The sequence below is a fragment of the Malus sylvestris genome, chromosome 14 (assembly GCF_916048215.2).
Source record: "Malus sylvestris chromosome 14, drMalSylv7.2, whole genome shotgun sequence".
In the NCBI taxonomy this organism is placed as follows: domain Eukaryota; kingdom Viridiplantae; phylum Streptophyta; class Magnoliopsida; order Rosales; family Rosaceae; genus Malus; species Malus sylvestris.
Window position 1 is genome coordinate 21,064,402 of NC_062273.1, and position 25,944 is coordinate 21,090,345.

Genomic DNA, 25,944 nt, shown 5'->3' on the forward strand with positions numbered 1-25,944 from the left:
GAAAATCGTTTACGTGCATGTCCTTCAAGAGGCCCTGTTGTTATTCCCAACATCGACCTCGTCGATTATGCCTATCAATTCGAGTAATTTTGCTTCTTAATCTTTATGTTTTTTCTGTCATGTTTATTTTATGGAAATTATATGTACATATACATGAGTCAAAATAAACAAACAAGAGGGAGCCTTCACAAAGGTTGCTTAGGAGAAGTCTTAGCAGTCGGTAGAGCCCCAGAAAGAGAAGGCACCGGAGGGGGATCATTCGGAGCCTCAGTACTGAACAGCACCCTAGAAGGAGGAGGCATCGGAGGTTGATCATTTGGAGCTTCATTACGCGGTACAGCCCTAGAAGACGAAGGCAATAAATGCCTTTGGAACAAACCCACAAACTTCTGATGATCATGTAAAATCTGACCATCAGATTCATTCATCTGGTCAAGCTTCCTCTTCATGTTTGTAGCATAGTCATGTGTGAGCCGGTGCAATTGTTTATTCTCATGCTTGAGCCTTCTAATCTCCTGTTTGAGACTCATCACTTCAGCCACCAATGATTCAACTTGGCGGGTTCGAGCAAATAAGCGTTGGGCCATATTAGACACAGAACCTGCACACTGAACATTGAGAGCCAGAGAATCCTTAACAGCTAACTCATCAGACCGTTTGGAAAGTAGTCTGTTATCTTTGGGAGTGAGAAGGTTCCTGGCCACCACTGCAGGGTCATATCATTCTTCATCACGGAATCCCCAACGGTAAGAGGACCAGTAGGGGATAAGAAGGATGGGCGCCATATGTTGTCTGGAGAAGGCGTGGCTGCCTCTTCAACAAGGTTCAAGTCAAAACGACGGTCGGAAGGGCCAAACATTTTCAAAGGTGTTGAAGAGAGAAGAGGTCGGACAAATCAATATCTTAGAAATGCAAGAATGGAGCTTCTACTGGTGGAGATTCAAGTGTGCTTTGGAACTTAATACCAACCTCTATAAAAATCTGCACTCGATGGAGCTTCAGAAGTCAAAGAGGCGCCTGCTCAGAAATCGAAAAGGCGTTTGCTTTCTCAAAAGCTGGGCTGCTCAGAGACCACGAGGGTCGATCTCAGGAATCGAAGAGGCGTTTGCTTTCTCAAAAACTAGGCTGCTCAAAGACCACGAAGGTCGATTGCAGAAATCGAAGAGGCGCTTGCTTTCTCAAAAGCTGGGCTGCTCAGAGACCACGAGGGCCGATCTTAGAAATCGAAGAGGCACCTGCTTTTTCAGCCTTGTCAGCACCTGTCACATGCACACTCAACTTTGCAGAAATTACGGGCATTCTGTCGAAGATATCTGGTGAAGTAGAAAGCACGTGAATGTTACTATTTAATCATCCACTTTCCACACGCAACATCAGCTCACGGGTACCACAGATAACTTTGCCAAAATCTCTGACAAAGTTTAGACACGTGAAGCTTGCAACTCCCATTACATTGCTATGACCAAGAAGGGTAAAAGAATAGTAAAGAAACAGCACTAACAAAGTTTAGACACATAAATTTTGAAGGTCTAGCTACCATATTATTACCCACAAGGGTAAAGGAACAGGACCACTGCTGGATAATTGGAAAGTTACTGTGTGTCAACCTCTGTGCTCCGTGGCAAGGTAGACTAGCAAACAGGCCTAACCTTTACTCACATTCGAGAAAACACTCCCAACAAGATTGCTTGCTTCAAAATCGAAGGGGCACCGTCCTCCGAATCTCGAGAGCCAGACTTCCAACATGATTACTTTCTCAAAAAGCGACGAGACACCGCTCTCCGAATCTCGAGAGCCAAACTCCTAACAAGATTGCTTTCTAAAAAATCGAAGAGGCACCGTTATCCGAATCTCGAGATACATATCCCCGACATGATTGCTTGTTCGAAAACTGAAGAGGCACCGCTTTCTCAACTTCGAGAGCCCCTTAGATAAAGCTGGTCTGTAATCCTCACACCGTTTTCTCAACTTCGAGAGCCAGATCTCCTTGGATAAAGCTTGTCTGTGATCTTCACACGTAACATCAGCTTTCCAGATACCACAGACCACTTTTTCAAAGTGCTCTGACAGAGTTAAAACACGTGAAGCTGGCAGCTCCCATTACCGTGTTATGACCAAACAGGGTAAAGGAATAGCATTACTCCTTGTTGTTAGAAAGACTCCTATATATGTCGACCTTCATCCTCAACGGACAGGTAGACCTGCAAAAATGCTCAACCCTTCCTCATATCTGAGAGGGCACTCCCAACGAAGCCTCTCGAAATACTCAGCTTTCTTTCCCCCCGAAAATACCTCTGCAAACAAGCTACACCAGAGCAAGAATATCTCATATCATTAGGGTTAAAAGCAAGAGTATCCCATATCATGCTTTTTCCCTGTCTTTTCCTTTGGCCTTGTTCTTACCTGCAAGACAAGGAGAAAGAGAGCAATCAGTCAGCACTTGGAATCAAGCTTCCAGTTCGGAACTGACTGCCTGGAACCCCTTACCTGATTACTTACCTGACATTGCTCTCGAGTACTCATCTTCAACATCTTATGCTTCCCGAGAAAATACCACATCTGCCTGAGGAACAAATAGGGCAAGTGAGAAGGATACAAGGAAGCATGTGGAGACAAGCGCAACAGCACACGTGCCGATACATCCACTACTTTGTCAACAACAAAAGTATCCCATATCAGCAGGGTCGAACGTACTCTAGATTTGATGGACTTGTTTTGACCCTCAAATTCTTCAGTCGGCCTTATACTTTGGCGGAAACCAGAAAACCCTCCAGCCCAGTTCAAGAATAAGCTTGTGGAAAGTTACTTCTTCAAAAGCAAAAGTATCTCATATCACATTTTCTCATTTTCTTCTCTTTATCCTTCATGCTGCCTGCAAGATAAAGAGAAGGATAACAATTAGCCGGAACTCGAAATCAAACTTCTGATCTGGGACTGATTGCTTGGAGCCCTGATTGCTTACCTTGTCTGTCACCTCTTTCAGCAGATCCCCTAGCTCGGCGACTTGGGGGACTCCTATTACATGGTTTGTATCGCGCTTGACCAATCCTGAAACTACAAGTAAGCGTCAAGTGAAATTGATACATTACCTTGTGCATCTCCACCAATTAAAGATATCACCCCTGGAAGGAGGAAGAGTACTTCCAAAGAAGATGCCATATCTACCTATGAGACAGATAAGGCAAGTGAAGACGATACCACACTTCGGTACTTAAAAGTTTCGTGATTACGAGATCATTCTCCCACAATATTTTCTAATGTCATTTGTACTAAATCATTCACTTGTACTCACTAAATGAGAGCTTGAACCTATGTACTGTGTAAACCCTTCACAATTAATGAGAACTCCTTTACTCCGTGGATGTAGCCAATCTGGGTGAACCACGTACATCTTGTGTTTGCTTCCTGTCTCTATCCATTTACATACTTATCCACACTAATGACCGGAGCAATCTAGCGAAGATCACAAACTTAATATTTAAGATGATATTCTTTGGTGTATGCTTTTCGCAAACGATATAGTGTTGATAGATGAAACGCAGGAAGGGGTAAACGCGAAGCTTAACCTTTGGAGAAAAGTGTTGGAATCTAAAGGTCTTCGCCTAAGCCGATCAAAGACAGAATATATGGAGTGCAAGTTCAGTGCAAACGGAGGCCAAAATGAGTAGGGGTGAGGATCGGAGATCAGGAAATACCAAAGAGCGACCATTTTCGCTACCTAGGATCTATCTTGCAAAAGAACGGAGAATTTGATGGAGATCTCACCCATAGAATACAAGCTGGATGGATGAAGTGGAAGAGTGCATCCGGCGTGTTGTGTGACCGTCGTAGGCCACTGAAGCTCAAGGGAAAATTTTATAGGACGGCAATAAGGTCGGCGAGGCTGTATGGCACAGAATGTTGGGCGGTGAAGCATCAACACGTAGGTGTAGTGGAGATGAGGATGCTTCGTTGGATGTGTGGGCACACGAGAAAGGATAAGATTAGGAATGAGGATATCCGAGGTAAAGTAAGAGTAGCCGAAATTGAAGGAAAGAGGAGAGAAACTCGGTTACGGTGGTTTGGACATGTGCAAAGAAGGCCTACTGACGCTCCGGTTCGAAGATGTGACTACGTGATAGAGATTCAGGGCCGAAGGGGTAGAGGAAGACCTAGGAAAACTTTGGAAAAGACCCTAAGAAAAGACTTAGAGTACTTGGATCTAACGGATGACATGACACAAAACCGAGCGCAATGGCGTTCTAGGATTCATATACTTAGTGGGAAAAGGCTTTGTTGTTGTTGTTGTTGTTTATTTTATGGAAATTAAATGATGGAATGAACTAATAATGTTGATAAATTTTTTGTAGAAATAGAAAATCTGTGCTCTTGCAGATTTGCAACATTTTGGTTATCATTTTCACTTCCAGATGCTACCCTCACCAGTGTAAAGTAATCTCATTCTATGATAGGTGGTCTATACCATTCATCAAGCTTTGGCGACTTGAAACTTTTCACTCGAGCTTTGGCGACTGGAAGCTTTGGTCTATACCATTCACTTCCTTTGTCCGATTAGATGTTCATTAATTTTATTTTTTTTGGCTGTTTTAGGTACCATCTATATCAAGATGAGGATATACTGGGAACACTGCACGATTGATGTATTGTTTGAGCTATGATCGTGTTAATTTTGTTCATGATTTATCCTAGTGGATTTAAGTTCCGTAGCATGGAGTCGATTTTTGTCTATGGCCTACTGTTTAAATTTGTTATGTGCTTATATATTAGATGAAGGAGAACGTGTAAAACTGTTCTGCTATTGGGTAAATAATTTGAATGCAACTAAGACGTCTTTAATATGTATCAAGTTTATCTGAACCCCTACCGAATGTCTACTCCAGTTATACAATGTTTATTCTTCGCTTATTTTTGAATTCGCTATGTCATCGAGGACCAGAGATGCTTGCAGACCGGTGGTCGCGGCTGCTTGCTTTCTAAGGTAAGGGTTTGTCAATTCGCTCGGTCACCGAGTGCTTCTGGCTGTGGCTCTCTTCGGGTTTTGGCAATGGAGCTTCAAGAGCTGCTACTGTTATGGTAGCGTTAGATAAAATCACAGTAGTGGTGCTTTGAACCAGATTTTGTTACGTTTTTAGTCCCAATTTTCTGCCGATTGCTCACCAGATTATGTTATGTTTTTAGTCCCAATCTTCTGGTGACAATAGTGTTTTCATTATCCTGCTTCTTAGTCTGACACTGCACCAAATGCTTCACTAAGTTAGTCCAGCTTAGTTTAGTCTAAGTCAGTCCAGTTTAGTCCCTGAAGCTAGTTCAGTCCGAGATAATCTGGTGCAACAAACGCACCCTAATAGTTAGAGTACAAGTGATTAGCAAGTGTCTGTAATGTAGCGAAATTGATTGGTTTCGTGATTATGTCAGCACACAAATAATAACAAAACTTTTTTTCTCCTTTTGCAGCATGGAAGACTGATCCCTTTGGAGAGCCAATATTTGCTGAAGGGGCAGGGCTAAAGCTTACGGATCCATTTGACTATGGAGGAGGATTAGTGAACCCGAACAAGGCAGCTTACCCTGGTCTCATATACGATATGGACAAGAATGACTACATAAGCAACCTTTGTGCGTTTGGCTACAACAGCTCAACTGTTTCTCTACTTGTTGAAAATGCCACATCATGTCCTGTTCCAAATTCTTGATGTGAACCTGCCTTCCATCACCATTCCAAACCTAAGAAATCCTATCACACTCACTCGAACCGTAAAGAATGTTGGTCTTGTCAGCTCAACGTATAAAGCCCAAATCGAGCCTCCACCAGGCATCAATGTAGTCGTCAGGCCAGAGTAATTGATATCTGACGGAATTAATGCAAATTGACATTGGCTTGGATTAAAAGTTCAAGCGTATGTCCGATTGGATTGAGTTTCCAAATTTATGAATAAATATCACTAGATTGGATAGTCAAACTATGAAATTTGAACAAAATGCATTGTCACTTTTTATTTATTTATGCAAACTATGTAATGTATGTTTAGTGGTGTTAATATCTAATAAACGCTTGTTATGGTTTTAAAAGTGCCCTTCATGTTCAATAAACGATTATTGAATAAACGGAGAGTAGAAAATTAAATAATTTGCAAATCAGTTTTTATGCTTTCAATTAGTAACTAGCAATATCATTGTAATGTTACTAATTAACTCTTGTTGACTATGTTTTAAGAAACTAACCAAATTGCAATGTCCTTGCAAATTGATTATGTATATAGTTGGTGTGTGTTGTAATTTGAAATGAATAAAGAATTAGTTAACCATTGATCCTTAACCGTGATCCTCAACGACAAAAAAAATTTGAAAGACAAAATTGTGGACCACTCATTTCAAAATGTTGAGAAAAAAAAAAAAAAAAAAAACCAGTTGTAAATTAGGATCCACGCCTCCAACTACTGACGCGGCTGTTTGGTGAGTCCAATAGCACCCGTTCATGGCAAGTAGAATTTTTGGGAAATGGATCCTCTCCCAATCCATTATGTGAGAAATTCTTACATTTTAGCGGTTTATTGTGTATCGTGCGGTCATAAATTATTTGATTTTTACTATTTAAAATTAAACATAAATAGTACTTTACGAAAACTGATCGCACAATATACAATGAACGACTGAGATGTAGAAATCCCTAAAATCCTCACATAAGGATCTGGAGAGGATCCATTTCCGAATTTTTGTTGCACAACAGCACTTAACTTTTTTGGGCCAGTTTTTTTCACTCAAATTGCCCAAGGGGCTCTATCATATGTCTCTATATATAGGTATATACACCAAGTGTCGATGAGTCTCTATATGTTAAGGATTTATTTTCTGATACATTGAAAACTTTTTTTATTCCTATATTTGTTTCGTATTGATATTATATGGTGGCTCTTCCTATTTAGGTATAGCAATGGACATGTTTTAAAAGCACTTATTGAACGGTGGAGTCCAAACAAATCCAAGCTGGTCTCATTTAACTTAATTCTTTGCCGCACCAAGCATGGGATTGTAGCCCATTTAGGGTGTAACAAACGGGCCTTAAGGGATAAAGGAAGATTCAATTCATCTATTTCTTATAAAAAAAAAAAATTAGAAGCAAAAATCCCATAGGTAAACTGGCGTCCTATTAAAATGAAAAGATAAAGGGTAAATTACATTTTGCATCCTCAAGTTTGGGGTCAATTGCAACCTCATACAATATCTTTAAAACATTTCAATCTAAAACATTTACTTATATTTTTTTTTCAATTTCATGCATCGATTAAAAAATCTATTAAGTTAACCGTTAAGTGATGAGGCGGCAAATGTAGGGTGCTGATGTGGCTGCCACTTTGCACCAAGTAAATAAAAAATAATTAAAAAAAGGATTAATTAATAAAAAAAACTCAAAATTTTTAATAATTAAAGACTTTAAAAAATAAAAAAGAGGATTTGGAGTGAAGGATTTTGGCTTTCTTCGTCCCCAGTAACCCAGTACTGCTTAGTTCACCCTCCTAGACCTCATATACGTCTGCTAACTATGCTTTCAATTACCACCACCGCAACCAAAGATCTCACAACTTGCATCACAATTGGGTTTTTATTTTTTTATTAACTAATCCTTGTTTTATTATTTTTTATTTTCTTAGTACAAAGTTTGGCAGCCATATCAGCACAAATGTAGATTTTATATTTGTCACGTTATCACTTAACGGTTAATTTAACAAATTTTTTAACGGATGTGTAAAATTAAAAAAAAATAAAAGTAAATCCATGATATTGAAATATTTTAAAAATATTGTATGAGATTACGATTCATCTCAAACTTCAAGATGCAAAATGTAATTTATCCAAAATAAAGGTAAAAACTGCGGCAGCGGCAAAACCGTATTTGCACGATCCAACTTCTCTTTCTCTTTCAAAACTTTTCTCAGCCGTCCGATGACACATAATCAACGGTTACATCAAAGCAAATTTCATTCACGCGGATCGACCAGGTCAGCCGTCGATAAGTTTCAATCCAACGGTGCGAATTGAAACTAAACGAAAAAAATCCGCGCACAAATATCAGCTGAGGCGGCAACGCAAAAATTCAAAAGACCGCTCGATTCCGCTCTCCAGTATAAAATCCCCCTTCCCTCTCAATTTTTCACTTACCACATTCACTTCAATTTACACAACAAATTTGTTTGGGAGGTCAGAAGATTTAAAATTTTCGGGAAAATGACAGGGAGAGGAAAGGGAGGAAAGGGGCTCGGAAAGGGCGGAGCCAAGAGGCACAGGAAGGTATTGAGGGACAACATCCAGGGGATCACCAAGCCTGCCATCCGAAGGCTCGCTCGCAGAGGAGGAGTCAAGCGCATAAGCGGCCTCATCTATGAAGAAACCAGAGGGGTTCTCAAGATCTTCTTGGAGAACGTGATTCGTGATGCTGTGACTTACACCGAGCATGCCAGGAGGAAGACGGTGACTGCCATGGATGTGGTTTATGCTCTCAAGAGGCAGGGTCGAACCCTCTACGGTTTTGGAGGTTAAATCAAGATTTGTAGAATCAAATCCCTCGTTCAAAATTTGGGGCTTTTTGATTTTTGAGTTCCCATTGAATATGTAATTCCAATTAGACTTGTTCTGCTTCCAATTCCATCAATGAAGATATATTATTCAAAGAATTATTGTGCACAATTTGTTGTTCTACTTTATGAGCGAAGCGAACCCATTTTATATTGCAGGCAAGGTGTTTGTTGTTATGTCTGAGAGGTTTTGGAAATAAAGTATTTGCCAATTCATTCAGATTTGAGGCTTATAAGAATGTAATTGAATCTCTTCAAGAATTTAATCAAATTGGTAATTACCACTTAGCAAAAAAAAAAAAAACTAGTAATTTTGTAAGAAATGGTCAAGGGAAAAAAAAATTGCTAATAAAATGTGCACATTTTGTTGTTTAATTCCAGTTTCTCAAGTGTTTCATGAGAAATATGTATACATCAAGTAATTGAATTGGTAATTTTTTATCATTTTTCAAAACATTTTTTGAGAATTTTTTTTGAAAACAATTATTTTTAAGATTCAAAAACTTGTTTGATATGCGATTTAAAAATTTTAAATCTTACAATTTAAACTGGACAAAGAAATTCACAAAGAGGGGGTCGGGAGAAAGAGGAGAGAGAAGTAAAGAAAGTAAGACGTAATTGGAGGAAAGAGAAAGAAGAGAGATAATCGGAGGAGATATAGAGGAAAATGAGTGACAGAAAGAATCGAGAGAATGAAGAGTTCTGATTAGAGGAGAGACAAAGAAAATAAAAAATAAAAACACAAAAAGAGAAGGCAGAGAGCGAAGGAAAAAAAGAGAGAGAGATTTGGAATAAGAGGGGAGGAGGGAGAGAAAAGAAATGAATTTAAGTTAAAAAACTTTAAAAACTTACTTTTTGTGTTTTTCGAAAATAAACTATAATTTTGAGTTAGTCTTTAAGTTCAATTTTTGAAAATAGTCATATCAAACAACTTTTTAAAGTCCAAAACTTAAAAATTATTTTTAAGTTTAAAAAGTTGGATTCAAATAGAATACCAAACAGACCCTTACATATGTGGCTTATCAGTAAATTTGTAAAAGTGTTCAAAGAAAAATTACTCATCTCACAATGAATTCTAACCTACCGAAGTAGGCGTCATCCCCTTCCGGCCACCCTAAATTTCCTCGGCCGCAGCTTACTGTTTCGCTCTTGCTTGGAAACAGCATTGCTCGGCACAAAGGGCAGGTCACCTGCCCCTGATTGACCCAACCATCCAGACACTTCCTGTGAAACACATGGTCACAGTTGCACTGCTCCCTCACCTCATGGCTCCTCTCTATGCACTCCAAGCATATACTACAAGCTGTTTCTTGATCTCCAAGCTTTGTGTATTTTTCGAAAACTTGACCAAACTCTACCACCGGAAGCCGCCTCTTGATGTATTCCGTTAGAACGTGGATCGGGACCGAGACTATCGACGGGCACTCAGGATCGAGCGCCAGTATCGAATTGTTCGGATTCGGATGCTGGTGGTGCTCCATGGAGTCGGCAGTTGGCTCATTCATCTCTACTGCAGGTTTAAGCAGTCCCAGATGGCTAAGTGCTACTATCAGTACGATCTTTAAGCAGCGTGTAAAGATTAGCAGTTTTTCAAGGCTTTTGCGCAATTTGGACATGCTAATAACGCAGGGAAATTCCATGGGGGATTAGAGGGGGAGGGATTGGAGGTGTTTGTGTTGCAGAGAGAAGGCAGATGGATACACATATAAGTATTGGGGGTTCCTTTCCTTCCGGATATGATTGGATTGGATTAGAGTGGCTAGAATTCGGCGACCAGGAGGGAAAAGTATAAGCAGCACTGGATGTCGGTCGGACTCATCGGGCGTTGGGATAAGAACAATATCTGCAACCCCAATCCGACGTGTGTCAATTTAGCCGACCTGTCACTGTTAGTTAACTTTTTGTATTGGACGGTTGGCCTCTGAGTATTGCCCTGCCCGGAGGGAAAAGAAGTAGTTGTATTTTAAAAGTATGGGGTGTGCTATCCACACACTTTTTTTTACTTCTCTCATACTCATTGTTAATTTCTATTGTTTGATCTTCTTTAATTCATCCGATCAGACGACCGAAAATTAAAAAGGTGTGAAAGAAGTAAAAAAGAGTGTATAGATATCACATCCTTAAAAGTATTTGTACTTGGCTTTCAAATTCACAATGTGCAAGTTGCAACAACATAATTGGAAAATAATAATTATACATTTTTTTCAGTCTCTTATTACTCATGTTTAATTTTGGTCGTTGTTTTAATTTAATTGTTTCATCACAATAAAATAAAGCGATGTTATGTGCCGATGGGCATTTGTCCAGACAATAGCAACAATGTATTGTTTACTAAATATTATTTTTGATTACTTACTGTAAATAGTGTTGAAAGCAACATCCCTTGTTGGAAAAAGATTTGGATGCTCCGGATTACCGGTAGTCGGGTATTTTAACCCAATTGTATTGTGTAGACTAAAAATTACGTACTGCATTGTGTGTGTTTGATTTTTATCTCACCATTAGACAACACCTTAGAGTTTCAAGAGGTGAAAATACGTATTATCGGGGTGAAACGAGTGTATTATGGGTGAAATACGATTGTATGTACCCAACTAGGTGATCTTGAAGAACTAGAACGTCTATGGAAGCTACCACAAGGATCGATAAACATCTGCTTTTCTGGAGGCCATCAAATCTGACATGACGACTCAACCTCTCCCACTAGACCAAAAAGAAGCCCGGGGCTTGTTGAACAGATATTTCATTACAGAGTGGCTACTCATTATCATTTCCGCCCCCTGCGGCTCCCAAAAGCTAAGCCATTGGAATTTCGGAATTGGATATGCTCCGAACCTCAAATCACTTTGCCTCCTGATTGGTATATAAAAGAAATCAAAGTCGTTGATTTTGTGTAATGGGCCAAAAAAATAAGTTAATACGGATCATTAGATTGAATTTGTGCAATCCAGATGAATTGATCCCTAAATTCCAAACACTAAGGTCCGAAGCAAATCCACTTCCAAATTTCATCTTCAAGTTCACTTTAAACTTAATTGTTTATACCTTATTGAGAGATTTATCATATTTATTATGACAATTCGTGCAACTAATACATGGTGACATAGAAAAAGTCTAATACATATTCTCATCTTATTTACTGAAGACTTTGTATGACAATAAGCTTATTTCACTTAAGTCGTTCTCTATATAACGGGCTACTCATTTTGTTGAGTTACCTAAAAAGTCAAAAACAAGTAATTTTGTACAAACTATTTAAAAAAAAAAAAAGAAAAAGAAATTTACAGTCTGGGAGGCTTGTGGGAAAGAGCAGGGCCGGTTTAGAGATTTTTAAGGCCCGGAGCGACGTCAAAAAATGTGCCCTCACTTCATATAAAAAAATATTTGTTTTTACATGTAAGACATCGATAAAATTATATTTTGAAAAGCACTTCAAACTCAGTAATTTAAAAACATGAAAAAAACTAATTTATTTTGTATCGAGAGAAGGAAACAAAAAAAACTTCAAGCTTACAAGTAGATAGATTATGAGTTTTGTCTTCCATCTGAACTTTTAAAGTGTTTTTGTATAAATTGTGAGGTGTTTTTTCTTATTTACTAACCTCGTCAATATAGGACTAAAAATATAATGATATTTTTGAGTCTTTACGGATATGTATAAGTAATGAATGAGCACCAAATTAAACATTTTGATGACACGTCCTATGATTTGCAAATTTGGTCTAAAAATTTAGTCTACGCATTACCCTTTGTTGAAGATTAGACTTGAATTGGAACTAATGTTTAAAAATAGCAACCCACATAATTACTAACTAGTAATTAAAACTAGATTAATAATCAAACAAAAATTCATAAAAATTGAAAAAAAAATAAAAAAATAAACATGCACATTGCATTTCGAACTTAGGATCTCTCGTTAATTTTAAATACAAAAATCATTGCTTCTAATTAAACTTCTGATCATTTAGCCAAATTTTATAAATTTATACTGTTATGAAAAGAAATTTGTAAAAGTTAGAATTTAAATAAGTACACATAGTGTTTTGAATTCAAGACCTCCTCATTAATTTCAAACAACAAAATCACCAGTTATAGTTAAATTTCTTTGTCGTTAAACCAAATTTTATAAATTTATACCCTTATAAAAACATATATAAATATACCACATTAATAATTTTGGTGCTCCTAATTTTTTTGGACCCGGTTGGTCGCCTTGCCCTCATTGGGCCTGGGCCGGCCTGGGGAAGAGTTAACAAAAATTTACTCATCCCACAGTGAAATTCTAAGTTCTAAGTTCTAACCTATCAAAGGTTCAAAGTAAGCATCCCTGTCTACCGTCCATGCATGACCTCCGCCGCAGCTCGTCTTTTCACTAGTGGCAGGAAACAGCACAGCTCTGCACAAAGGGCACGTCACCTGCCCTTGATTCACCCAACCATCTAAACACTCCCTGTGAAACAAATGATCACAGTTGCACTGTTCCCTCACCTCATGACTTCTCTCAATGCACTCCAAGCATATACTGCATTCTGTCACCTGACCTTCTTGCTTTGTGTATTTTTCGAAAACACGACCAAACTCCACTACTGGAAGACTCTTGATGTACGCTGTTAAAACGTGGATCGGAACCGGGACCATCGACCGGCACAGACGGTCGAACACGAGAATATGACCATTAGGGTTTTGGCGATTCTGCTCGTCCATGGACTGAGTCATTTGTTGCGGAGGTTTCAGGAACCCTAGATGGATAAGTGCCACTACCACCAAGATCTTGAAGCAATGTACTAGGACTAGCAGTGTTTTTAGGGTTTTGCGCCATTTGGGCATCTTAATACCAACAGAGAGGGACTCCATGGGGGAAAAAGTGGAAGAGGGCTTGAAGGTGTTGAAGAAAATAGAGAAGATGGATAACTGCATTACAGTTTTATCCATTGCAAGGCAACTGAATGTGGAATTTATAGAACTTCGATGGGGTAATTGGTTGGCTTAATTAAACAAATGAAAGAGGACAAGTTGCAGCGGATTGGTTGGGTCTACTTTAGGTGAACTGACATACGTGGAAAGAAGAGGCCGACAGGGAGGCGGGACTTTTCCCCAAAATTGTTTATTTATGTATTGGGAGAAGATCACTTTGTGCCATCCCGAGTTAATGAGCGTCTGAGATCGAGAAATTTTCTTGCCTTCAATTCAGTATTTTACGTGTTATAAAATAACTAGACGAACAAAAAAGATATTATTTTCTCTGTTTATATTATATTATATATATTTTTTCAACAAACGATATAATTATATTAAGAAGTTGGAAAGTAAGTCATGTTTCATAATGAGCGAGCAATAATTATAGGAAACAGATTCTCTGCCTTCCCACTTTTCGTGCCCTTCTGTTTGTGTCGTCACGGTTAAGTCACGTCAACATTTTATATTACTATTCATTTTTGTCTTATTATCACTATAAAAAAATAATATAAAATGTTGACGTTTCTTAACCGTAACCACACAAAATAGAAGGGAAGTGGGGGGGGGGCAGAGAATCTGCCTCCATAATAATATGATTCAAAGTCGTCTTTAATGAGAAATGAATCTAAGATCTAATGAAAAAAAATATCACTAAACTATAATACTATGTAATTTCTCTGTTTATATTATGACATATAAAAATACTGATTAAATACTGCATACCTTTGTGCTTGGACTTGGTTCGTAATTGTTAGTCGTAGGGGATATACATAAATTCTCTATTCCTTCACACGATGAAGCCAGAGTTGAATATTATTTTTTGAATTTGTATATATAACTAGACTTGGCTTCTTAACACGTGTCCGAGTCTAATACTTGGCGCCACGTATACTAGTATGACTCAATAAAGACTGAAATGGCTTTATTGAATAAAAAATTAGCTTCACAAATTTAGCAGCAAAATCCATTCTTTGCAGATTTAGGCTCATGACCACTCAAATATAACAACTTCAGAGTCAAACACTCAAATTCGGAAGATTACTAGGTTAAAACAATATCTTAAATTTAGAAATATTTTTGTTTAAGTTTCACATTTTGCTTCCTATTAAGGGTCTGTTTGGTATTCTACTTAAATCCAAATTTTTAAACTAAATTTATTTTTTTAAGTTTTGGATCTTAAAAACTTGTTTGGTAGCACTATTTTCAAAACTGAACTTAAGACTAACTCAAAACTATAATCTATTCTTTAAAAACATAAAAAGTTAGTTTTTAAAGTTTTTAACTTAAACACTCATTTCTTTTCTCTCTCTCATCTCCTCTTACTCCAAATCTCTCTCTTCTCTCTTTTCTTCTTTCTCTCTTTGCCTTCTCTTTTTTATTTTTTTACTTTCTCCGTCTCTCCTCCAATTCGCACTCTTCATTCTCTCGGTTCTTTCTGTTACTCATCTTCCTCTATATCTCCTCCGGTCATCTCTCTTCTTTCTCTTTCCTCCAATCACGTCTTATTTTCTTTCCTTCTCTCCCCTCTTTCTCCCTCGACCCCCTCTTTGTGAATTTCTTTGTCTAGTTTAAATTGTAAGATTTAAAATTTTTAAATTGCATACTAAACAAGTTTTTGAGTCTTAAAGAAAATTGCTTTCAAGAAAAGTTCTCAAGAAATGTTTTCAAGAAAAGTTTTTAACAAATAGACCATTGCGTATGAAGAGGCCAATGAGGATCAAAATCAGTCGATTGGAGGGTAGAAATAACACTAGAAGAGTCACTTTCTAGCCAAAGACAATGTCAACCCCATTGATATGCAAACTCTATACCAATAATAACTATTGATTATTCTGCAAAAAAAAGTTGCAATGACCAATTCCTTGGCAAAAACCACCAAGAAACTGACCATGACAATACTAAAACTCTCCCCCACAAGCAGTAGGATTAGGATTTCATTTAGACAAACCATCTGCATTAAATTTAATTCTAAGAAACCAAAGAGAGGACCAAAGCACATGAAGAATAGTTGGTACCTTGCGAGTTGGATTCCCATAGAAGAAATAATACGAGCGTCAAAACCTTGAGAATAATTAGGAATAAACTTCTCACATGAACGATCTTAGAATTGATAAACATGTAAAGATGATGAAAATAGATTAGGTGACCCTAAAAAATAAACTTATTTCGAGCTTTCCAAATAGCTGAAATGGTAGAAAAACCCAAAAAATAAAGAAATTGTGCAACTGTTGAGTAAAAGGCTTACGTACGTAGACATCTAAAAAAATAGCAAAAAAATCTAAGAAAGGCAAAGAGGTATCAAGTTGACATGGTAACCACTTCCAATGCTGTCTAAATATCATAACTTTGTTGGCCTGTCAATATAGAAAGATTAGGTCATTTTCTTGTCGCCGTAAACCAAGTATTGGATTTACAATCATGTCTGCAAACCCTCCATTATTGTTTTTTGGAATCTTTAACTTGACGTACGCGTGTTGATTGTGCAGCCAATCTTTCACTAGTTTTGAAACTTGGACGATGTTTTATTCCTAGGAATTTTTCTCCAATCTTCCCTTCAGGGAACGCTTTTCTTAAAACTAGTTGAGTTTCTTTTAAGAGAGAGAGAGAGAGAGAGAGAGCTGACTTGGTTGAACAAGTATACTTTCCTTTCGTTCAGATCCCCTACATCCTTTTCTTTAGGTTAATTCCCCATGAAATTGTCTAATGAGGTTCATCTGCAGTTGTTGAGTAATTACAGGAGGGAAGCACAAATGACGGCATCAACTGAAAAGAAAGTCCTGTGGTCATTAGTCCAAAAGAGACTAACTTATATGAAACGATTCAAGATCACATGATTTTTCAAATAAATAATGTCATGAGGAGAAAAACTAATGCATGAATATTATTCTATTGAATTGGAATGTTATGTCGGTGATTATGATCATAGTTTCAAAATGAATCTCAAATGTCGACGACTCCCAACCAATCCTTTTCATACCATCTTATTGCTTATTATAGGATGATCATTTTTCATTTATCAAAAATGGATAAAGCAGCTAAACTATAAACAATTAAGCCTTTTCAGACCATACATGCATAGTGAGCCATGCAAAGGGTTTAGGCTTTTCCCATTCAAAGACTAACCAAACTTGCACCCGTTTCTTTGTTGTTATTAAACGAATAGCGTAAGGAAATTGTTCTCTCTTTAAACTCGTCTTCGACGAAAATCAAATTTAAAATTCTCATTTAAATGAAGAGAAATTTCATTAAATCGTAATAATAAATGATAAAAAAAATCAAAATGCACTCCTCTTTTTCTTTATCTTACTTTTACAGGAGAGTACATAATAACTCTCTTACATTGAAAGAAAAAAGAGGTTTAATATTGAATCTTGAAAGGTGTAAAGCTAAAACACCGGAACTATGTTTTTTTTTTTTTTGAAAGGGTAATATTATATAACCAAGGGCAGGAAGTGCCAGAACATACAATAGTCCAAAGGCAAGCTCAAAGTGAGGGTTATATTTTACCTCATTCTTTGTATATTTTGGTAATTATTTTGATAGAATTTTGATACTTTGCTTTATATTTTCAACATAGGACATTCGACTTCCTCTAGAGCAAAACATGATCAAATGGACGAACGAATTTTGGAGCAATTCAAATTGGAGGACGTTCATGTGTCTCTTGCCGTGTTTGTTTCAAAATTTCAGATATTTCTACCAAGCGGTTATTTTCTGGCGATTAAATAAAGGAGCAGTATGTGTTGTTGGAAAGTGACATTTTGTGGCTTAAATGTAGGTTTTGAAGCCCAAGATGATCTCATATGGGTTTGTGGCCTTCTAGTAAAGTGTTCAGAATAGCTCAAGCTTTAAATTTAGCTATTTGGGCTAGTTTTGGAGCTGATATGGATCCAAAACGTGGATGTGAAGGATTTTGGGTGAATTTCCAAGTTAATTTAGGATTATGTTTCCTAATTTATTTCAATTTATTTAGTTTCCTAGTCTTATTCTAAGACCTTTGACTAGGATGATTTAATTAGAGTAGTATAAATAAGTTTTTTTGGCCGGCCAAGTTTTTCTTTTTGTGCAATTTTTGGAGAGAAGATTTGGGGCAAAGCTTAGAAATTTCAACACTTATACTTCAAGGTGTTTTCATTCTTTTTCAATTTCAATAAAGACTTTGTGATTTTTATTATGAATATGCGTAACTAATTCTTTTTGCTAGGGTGAGACCATGATCCTTAGCAAGAATATGTAGTCTCTTTTTAATTTGCTTATGAATTTATGCATGTAGGTTTTGAGTTGTTAATCACCGGTTAAAACTATCTAATTGTCTTAGTGATTCACGACCATTAGGATATTTAGAAAAGTATTTTGATGCAATTTTGGTGGAGGGTTGTCCCTAAAATTGACTAAGGCTTCTTGTGGTTAATATGTGTAACTTCTTAGGATGGACGACACATCTTAAGGGTTATATGGTTGTTCAAAGGGTTTTCACAAAATTTAATGAGTCTTGCATGTTCACATTCGATTTGGACACCACACACAGGTTGCATGTTAGATATACATTCTATGTTGGAGGTTCCAAGTAGGATATACTCTAGGAAAACCTAACCTTCAAAATATGCATGTGTAATTCATAAGTAATTAGAAGAACTACATAAGATTGTTAGGGTGATGGCGGAACTTTTGTACTTTCTCACTTTGAATTCTAAAAATTGTTTCTTTCTCCTTCTTTAAAGTTGCAGTTTTTAAGTAATCTTTTTAATTAAATTCGTTTTTCTTAATTTAGGTCATTAAATCACCTTTTTCAAAAACTTTGTTTTAATTAATTAGTTGAGAATTAGTCCCTGTGCAGAACGACCTTGCTTGAGCCAATTATACTACAATAACATTGTTTCTCTTTCAAGTATGTTAGGTGTTTTTAACTCTTTTTGCGCAGGTGGTAAAAATCCTATCAAGGGTCTCTGGAAAACCTTTCCTGGAAAAAACCACTTGGAAAAAATTCCAGTGAAGGAAAAGAGATCGAGCAAGCCAACAAAGACTCCACCAAAACATTTACGTAGTTACAAATTCCGAGATTAAAATATCAGTGAGCCATGGTAGGCCTACATCATTCCAAAAAATGAAACCTTGTTCATGGAGACCTTGTTGCGTAATCTGATGTGCGGCTCAATTCGCATGTCTGGGGATGGCCCGAGTGATCAAACATCGATTTTGAGATAGTTGTCAAATCACATCCACAAAGCACTTTTCAGGAGCCAAGCATGGTTCATCTTGGGTAATAAGTTAGATGACAATTTGTGAATCTGATTCAACAATAAGGGGAAACCATCCCGCATCAATGGCAAGCTCGAGCCCTGGTTTTAATGCGAACAGTCTCACAGCCAAAATAAACACAAAACTAGGACTATACATATAGACAGCCCCCTTGAGACCACGACGATAATCACAAATAATTGCACCTACACTCCTCCTACCATCAATCAAGTTCACTGCACCATCCACGTTTAGCTTAAACCAACCCTCTGGCGGTGGGAGCCATATAGAACTCTGAACTTGTAAAGGAATGCTTATATAACGAGAGAGAGAAACATCTCAAAATTCCACGAGTCTTTCACACGCTGGATTAACACCTTAAAATCAACACGTTGGGATTCAAACAAGAGTTGGTTTCTGGCAAACCAGAGCCACCAAATTCCAGATGTAAATAGAGAAAAAAAAAAACAGGGGAGAGGAGAAACATCTATCAACAAATCAATAGTTACATTTGTACCAGAACACTATACCGACCTGGGGAAACCTAACGTTTCCCAGAATTTCTTGTAAAAGCTATAATCACAGGATGCATGAAGAGTAGTTTTCAAAGCCACGAGGCAAAGGGGGCAAGTCACATCGTCAACAATTCGACGTCGTTGGAGATTCTGGTGCGAAGGAATACACTCATTAACGACCTACCAAACAAGATGAAGAACCTTAGGCATAATTTCACCTTCCAGATTTGTTTCCACAAGGGACAATAGGAACAATAAGCATATGGTGGACAACCTGTTTTGCATTATTACCAGTGGAGAGACTAAAACAAACCACTGACTTGTCAAAGTTGATTCATTGTCCTGAAGTGCCTTCATAAACCTAGAAAATTCTCTTTAGTTCACCAACTTCCAATGGAATGACATCACAGAAAAGGAGGCTGTCAACCATGAAAAAGAGATGATTAATTGATGAGGCCCCTACTGCAGTGGAAATGCCATGGATTAGGGAGATATCTTCTCCCCTCTGTAGCAAGGATGAGAAACACTCAGAGGCAATTAAAAACAAATATGGAGAGATGGGATCCCCTTGTTTCATGCCTCGGGAAGGGGCAACCTCCCCACGTGGTCTACCTTTAAGAAGGAAAGAGTACGATACTGAGGTAACACACATCATAACCAAATTTACAAATCTGATCGAGAATTCCATTGTTATAAATTTTCTCTCCAAATATGCCCACTCAACATAGTCATACGCCTTGGCCATGTCAAGTTTCAGCGCCAATTTCTTTTTATCTCGTTTTCCTTTTCTTTTCAGACAATGGATAGTTTCAAAAGTAGCAAGGACATTATCCATAATCATTCTATTAGGAATAAAGGAACTTTGGTATTCATAAATGACAATGGGAAAAATCTTTTTCATACGCAGTGTAAGAACCTTGGAGATGATCTTGTAGATACCTCATTTTTCGAGCCCTTATTCTTATTACTCTAAGTGAACTCATAACCTAAGAAATCAAATTTCATTAACTTCGCATATTCAATAACGCTTCTAAATTCATCAATATGTGCCTTAGGTCGGACACGATCCCTCGACTTCTCGTTAGTATTTAGGATTTCGTTAAAATCCCCACAATACATCCACGGCCCATCCACATCATCACTGAGCCCACGTAGCAATTACCACGATTGGTACCTCAATGACTGAGTATGATGGCCATAATAATGCGACATATAGTCTGGTTCTCAAAGCATCAATGTGGCTACTTGAAGACGAGGGCATAGATACTATCATCCCATATCTCCATAGACCACTGGATCTACCTTCACGAAGGACACATAAAACTCCTTCCACACCCAAACGTCTCTTTATTCTTCCCATTTGAATTGCAGTCATTCTCATTTCGCATAGGAAGACCAAATTCATCCTCTTCCTGAAGAAAACTTTTTAGGTCTTGGAACGTCCGTCGGTTGCCACAAACGTTTCAGCTGAAGACTAACATTGGGTTTAGTGAGGCGGATACTCACCAGCCTCTACCAATTGCTTCTGTTTGAGAAAAGTTGCACTTTTCCTTCCCAACATCCCTTTAGCCTCGACCTCTTCGAGTTTCTTCGAGGGAACTGGACTAACAATAACATCTTGAAGATTAAAATCCACACTCTTTTGGATAGGTTTCCTAGTTCCCACTTGTTTTGGACCTTTAACTCATTCCCCCTTTTTGCTTATCCCATTAGTAATTGCATTCTGGGATAAATTTTCAACAAAGGTGTGGGGTTTCTGTTTCTTCTCCACTGTTAGGAGATGGGAATCAACACGCTCATTTCTTTTAGAGCTCCCAATCATGTCACGTGAAGAGCTATCCTCATGATGAGGTGGCAAAATCTCAGGTACACTAGACTTGGGTGCGGCAGTCAAGCCGGATGAGCCAGGTAGAGAATCATCATAATGAAGTTCAAGAATTTTTAACATCCCATTAGGCCCAATCATATCCACTAAGGTTTGGGCTATTTACAATTGGGCTATTGAGTAGACTATGGGCATTGTTAGAGGCCCAAGAAGGGACATTTCGCGGATCAAACCAGTTCTTATCTAATGAAAGCTCATTATAGTAAGTGTAAGAGTCCCATTACGATAATGGGTTCCAAAGCTCTTCAGATGGTCTAGATTACCCCATTCAAGGAGAATTGCTTTCCTAGAGGTACCAGCAGATACATCAGCATTGTCAGCACTACCTTGGCTCGTTACACCCGCAGTGATTGTCGCTTCAATACCTAATTGGACAGGGTGAGAAGTGCCATGTACGTTTGACATCCCAGAGAATGTCTGGTCTTTCTATCATTTGCACGTTTGCCTATTGTAGGTTTTTGTGCCACCTCATCGAACGAGATCAACCTCATTTTCACCGCCATTGAGTATTCGTTCTGGTCACCAAAGCCTGAAATTCCCGGTAGAGAAAGAGGCAAGTAGACTTATTGGAAATGACAATCGTCCATAGATTTGGGTTATATCTGTTTTCACCATCTCTTCTCGTCGGAGCATTCCATTAGCACCCATGAATGTGACCCAACCGACCATAATTAAAGTAGAAATCTTTAAGATCTTCATATTTTAGGAGGTTCGATCACCTTTGACAAGGCATAGCATAGTTAAATTGGTAAGAAAGAGGTTTTGTAGCATCTAGATTTACTTGAACCTGGAAGAAGCCATGAAACACAATGACAACAAGGTCTTCGATCTTGAGCACCGACCCAAGCTTCAAACCAAGCACCCTAACATTCTTGATAGTGCACAAGTTTCTGGGTATACCATGAACTTGAATCCAAAAAATAATCTGAGTTGCTTCGATTTCCTCAAAGGATTGGTACATGGGCCACAATTTAACAGTGAAATGAGCCCCGTTGATGAACCAAGGGTTTCTTTCAAGGATTCTTTTAGCCATTTTTTTCGTCCCCAACTTATTGAGTAGACGTTATCCTTGGCTCGGGAGACCTTGATATTGACAATGATTTGGGAGGGTTCTTGATTGACAATAAGGAGGCCCACTAAATGTACAGAGTCAACATTCATTTCCTCCAGGTCAAGGATGTCTTCAAAATTAATGGAAATATAATCCATATATTCTTCATCTATGGGAGGATTTGGGTGCGCCGTGTTGTTCCGCACCAGAAACAACTTAGTAGTTTACCATAGGAACTCAAGAATAACATAAATTCAGAGAAGACACACTCATATATGCACAATTCCACCAAAAACTTCAAAAATGAGCATTGAGCACACACCTACTTACACCGGAGTCATGATACTGGAGCACATGACACGTCCCAACCCCGATATGCCCAAATATCAGGGTAGGCACGTGCTGGCTGACATCCGAGGGTGACGAAGCCATTTTAAACATGCATATAAGTAAAATATATGCAATTAGAAAGAAATATGTCAAGACATGAACGTGTTTATAGCATACACTAATTTGAATTAATAGGAAAGATTTACTATAAAAAAATACCAACATGGAAACAATACCTATGCTGAGAAAACTTGAGAATACATATGCAAAAGTGTCTTGACGCCGAGATCATGTGCCACGATCCTAACTCAAGTTTTCTATTGCTCGAAAGCTGCTCGAGCTATCGAGAATGTGATCACTTCCTGCCAACTCGTTTGTGACTAAGGCCAATTTGGTTGGGAAAAGCCCTAATTTTACTAAAACCCGTTAGAACCCTAGAAATGGGTGGTTCTTGATTCGACTCCAAACAAGCTCTAACGCCTCAACCAATGCATGGGCTTTGTTCCTGAAGTTGAGGGGAGTCTATAGGTGATGGTGGTTGATGGAGTTAGCTTCTGGATTGACGGATCGTCGTCGTGGAACCATCGCACCCGCCGGTGCGTTTCTCGTGAAATCGAGACCAATAACTTCAAATTTTGGGTGAATATGGGAGATGGGAGGTTGGGGACTGGTTCCCAAGTGGTGGGTGGTTGCAAATTGTTGGAAAAATCGATGAAATTTCACCAAAATTGTGCATAAGAATTAGGTTGGGTCGCAAGGATAAACCGGTTCAAAGAGAGGGGTCCGGTTCCTCTCCCTTTTCCATTCTCTCCTTTCTCTCCCCTCCCATTGGTCACTCTGTTCTCTCTCCTCTCCCGATTAGGCTTCACTTCTCCTATATTTCTCTCCTTTATCTTCCATCTCCACCGTCCATCTTTCTTTCCTTTAATTTGGGCCACACATGTGGCTTTCCAGATTTTGCTCCAAAAATCTGGAGCTTTCTAGAAAATAATCAATCTACTAAAATGTCTCCGACTTTAAACGTTAATATCTCATTTGTTATAATTCCAAATCACGTTTCGTTTGCGCCCACATGTCTGTAGCAACGAGTACTACAAGATTACACCAAGAAAATAACCTTACATGACACAACAAAGTGGTCAACATAAGTCAACGTATTTGCCTAGAAGGGCATTTTTGTAAATTCATTTTTTAAAATGATAAAAATCGTAATAATTGGGGACGGATTGTTATAGCACACATATGGCAACCAAGAATTCATGGTCACCCACCTTTGAAAAATGAGAATTCCACATCTTACATTTCAATACTCATGAGAGAGTAGGAGAAAGGGAAGAAAAATGGTAGTTACATTCCACATCTTACATTTCAATTGAAGAGCCAATAATTGATTTCCTAACCTTGTCACCCACCACAGGAACTTGTAAGTGTTGTATTTTGCGTACTAATGTCAGTGGCACCCTTTAGTTTCACTTTTAAGAAACAAATTAATTGTTGGTTGATTGCTAAAAAAGTGACATAATGTGGTGACCGCGATTCCATTGCTTCCAACGAAACCATGTGCAATCTCTATTATTGCATCTCCCAAGTATTAAGAATGCAGTCAATTAGCTATTGAAACTAGATTGGACTTAATCCCAATCGTACCCTAACCTTTAAACCAACCAAATAAAGTTTCAATCCTGATCACATGGCATTTTGACAGGCTTTGAGTGTTTTGTAGTAAATTTTTTGTCATTGCAAATTCATTTTTTTTTTCCAGATTTCGATGAATTTAATTTTTTTTTTCATTTCTAATCATAAACTCCATCATCCACCATATGAATGTAATGACCATACCAGCTACCCTATTCCGCCGTCATTGTCATGAGCATGATCACCACCAACACCACTACTACCACCTCGATCTCTACCACCTTTTGCCTTAGCCATCACCATGGCCACATTACCACTCCTCTACCACAACAATCTCACCACCCCTATTGTGATCACCGCCACCAAAGACACCACATGTACTATCACCGCATGCCAACAATCACCACGTGACACTTCCACCATCATCTATTATTGCTACCACCTCAAACGACCACTTTTTCATGGTTAAACCACCATTTCAAATAATGAAAATTTTCAAAATAACAATGTTTATTAATAAATTGATTATTAAAAATTCCATGATAATTCACAAAATTGTATTAAATTAATAATAAAAGTCTCACAAACCTATTCAAAATTCAATTAAAATCCACATGGATTTATGGAAATCAACTAAACTCCCTCATAACTCTATGAAAACATGGGAATCCATCAAGCTCTACATACAATACGCTCCGACAGTGAATGAATTCTTACTTATGTTACCTACGGAAAGAAAAGGCTAGTAATTTTGTAAGAAATATATATACCAAGAAAAATTACTTCTACATAGTCTGAGGCTTGCGGGTAAGAGTTCATTATAAACTACTCATCTCACGATGAATTCTAACCTATTAAGGTAACCATCCCTCTCCATCGTCCCTGAATTTTCTCCACCGCAGCTCGTCGTTTCTCTCTTGGCCGGAAACAACAGAGCTCTGCACAAAGGGCAGGTCACTTCCCCTTGATTGACCCAACTATCTAGGCACTCCCTGTGAAACACATGGTCACAGTTGCACTGTTCCCTCACCTCATGGCTTCTCTCTATGCACTCCAAGCATATGCTGCAAACTGTCTCCTGAGTTTCATGCTTTGTGATTTTTTCAAAAACTTGACCAAACTCTACCACTGGAAGCCTCTTGATACATGCTGTTAGTATATGGAGAGGCACCGGGGGTATCGACGGGTACAAACGGTCGAACACAAGTATTGAATTGGTGCGATGATTTTCCATGGAGTCAGTAGTTGGTTCAGTCATCTGTTGGAAAGGTTGGAGAATTCCCAGATGGCTAAGTGCCACTATCACCAAGATCTTGATGCAGTGTACAAGGACTAACACTGTCGTTAAGGTTTTGCATGACCATTTCTGCATCTTAATACCAACACAGAACGCCATGGATGTAGAGGGAGTGAGAGGGACTGAATTTGAATGTATCTGAAGGAGTTGTGTTGCAGAAAACACCTCATAGATGGATGGCTATATAGATAATAGATTCCAGGACAAGTTTATTAAAATAAAAAATAAAGATTCCTTGGAGCTTGCATAATATTGTTGGCCGGTCAAATTTAATAAGATTAGGTCATTTTTTCTTGTCTCCATATACTAAGTATTGGATTAGAATCATCTCTGCAAACCTACATGATTGTTTTGTGGAATCTTAACTTGTCGCGTGTCAATTGTGCTGCCCATCTTTCACTAGTTTTAAATCTTTTGATAGCACGTAAAGGAACCCCAATACGAATATGAAAGTTGATTGTTTAATG

General features: G+C 38.1%; 4 protein-coding genes across 4 annotated transcripts; 1 reads left to right on the plus strand and 3 right to left on the minus strand.

The window, feature by feature from the left end:
• Positions 1–8,137: 8,137 nt before the first annotated feature.
• Positions 8,138–8,669, plus strand: LOC126599313 (histone H4-like). Its single transcript, XM_050265667.1, has one exon. The coding sequence runs from the start codon at positions 8,224–8,226 to the stop codon at positions 8,533–8,535; it is 312 nt and encodes a 103-aa protein (XP_050121624.1). The 5' UTR covers positions 8,138–8,223; the 3' UTR covers positions 8,536–8,669.
• A 228-nt stretch (positions 8,670–8,897) lies between these two features.
• On the minus strand, positions 8,898–10,309 carry LOC126599310 (brassinosteroid-responsive RING protein 1-like). Its single transcript, XM_050265663.1, has one exon. The coding sequence runs from the start codon at positions 10,208–10,210 to the stop codon at positions 9,629–9,631; it is 582 nt and encodes a 193-aa protein (XP_050121620.1). The 5' UTR covers positions 10,211–10,309; the 3' UTR covers positions 8,898–9,628.
• Positions 10,310–12,741: 2,432 nt separating this feature from the next.
• Positions 12,742–13,424, minus strand: LOC126599312 (E3 ubiquitin-protein ligase RHA2B-like). The gene has a single exon (XM_050265666.1). The coding sequence runs from the start codon at positions 13,422–13,424 to the stop codon at positions 12,867–12,869; it is 558 nt and encodes a 185-aa protein (XP_050121623.1). The 3' UTR covers positions 12,742–12,866.
• Positions 13,425–24,723: 11,299 nt separating this feature from the next.
• Positions 24,724–25,609, minus strand: LOC126599311 (probable E3 ubiquitin-protein ligase XERICO). The gene has a single exon (XM_050265665.1). It carries the CDS (start codon positions 25,574–25,576, stop codon positions 25,010–25,012), a length of 567 nt encoding a protein of 188 aa, XP_050121622.1. The 5' UTR covers positions 25,577–25,609; the 3' UTR covers positions 24,724–25,009.
• Between the last annotated feature and the right edge of the window lie 335 nt (positions 25,610–25,944).

What these genes read in the sequence shown, in the direction of transcription:
- LOC126599310 (XM_050265663.1), bottom strand. Translation starts at nt 10,210, where the DNA reads ATGGAATTTCCCTGCGTTATTAGCATGTCCAAATTGCGCAAAAGCCTT.
- LOC126599311 (XM_050265665.1), bottom strand. Translation starts at nt 25,576, where the DNA reads ATGGCGTTCTGTGTTGGTATTAAGATGCAGAAATGGTCATGCAAAACC.
- LOC126599312 (XM_050265666.1), bottom strand. Translation starts at nt 13,424, where the DNA reads ATGGAGTCCCTCTCTGTTGGTATTAAGATGCCCAAATGGCGCAAAACC.
- LOC126599313 (XM_050265667.1), top strand. Translation starts at nt 8,224, where the DNA reads ATGACAGGGAGAGGAAAGGGAGGAAAGGGGCTCGGAAAGGGCGGAGCC.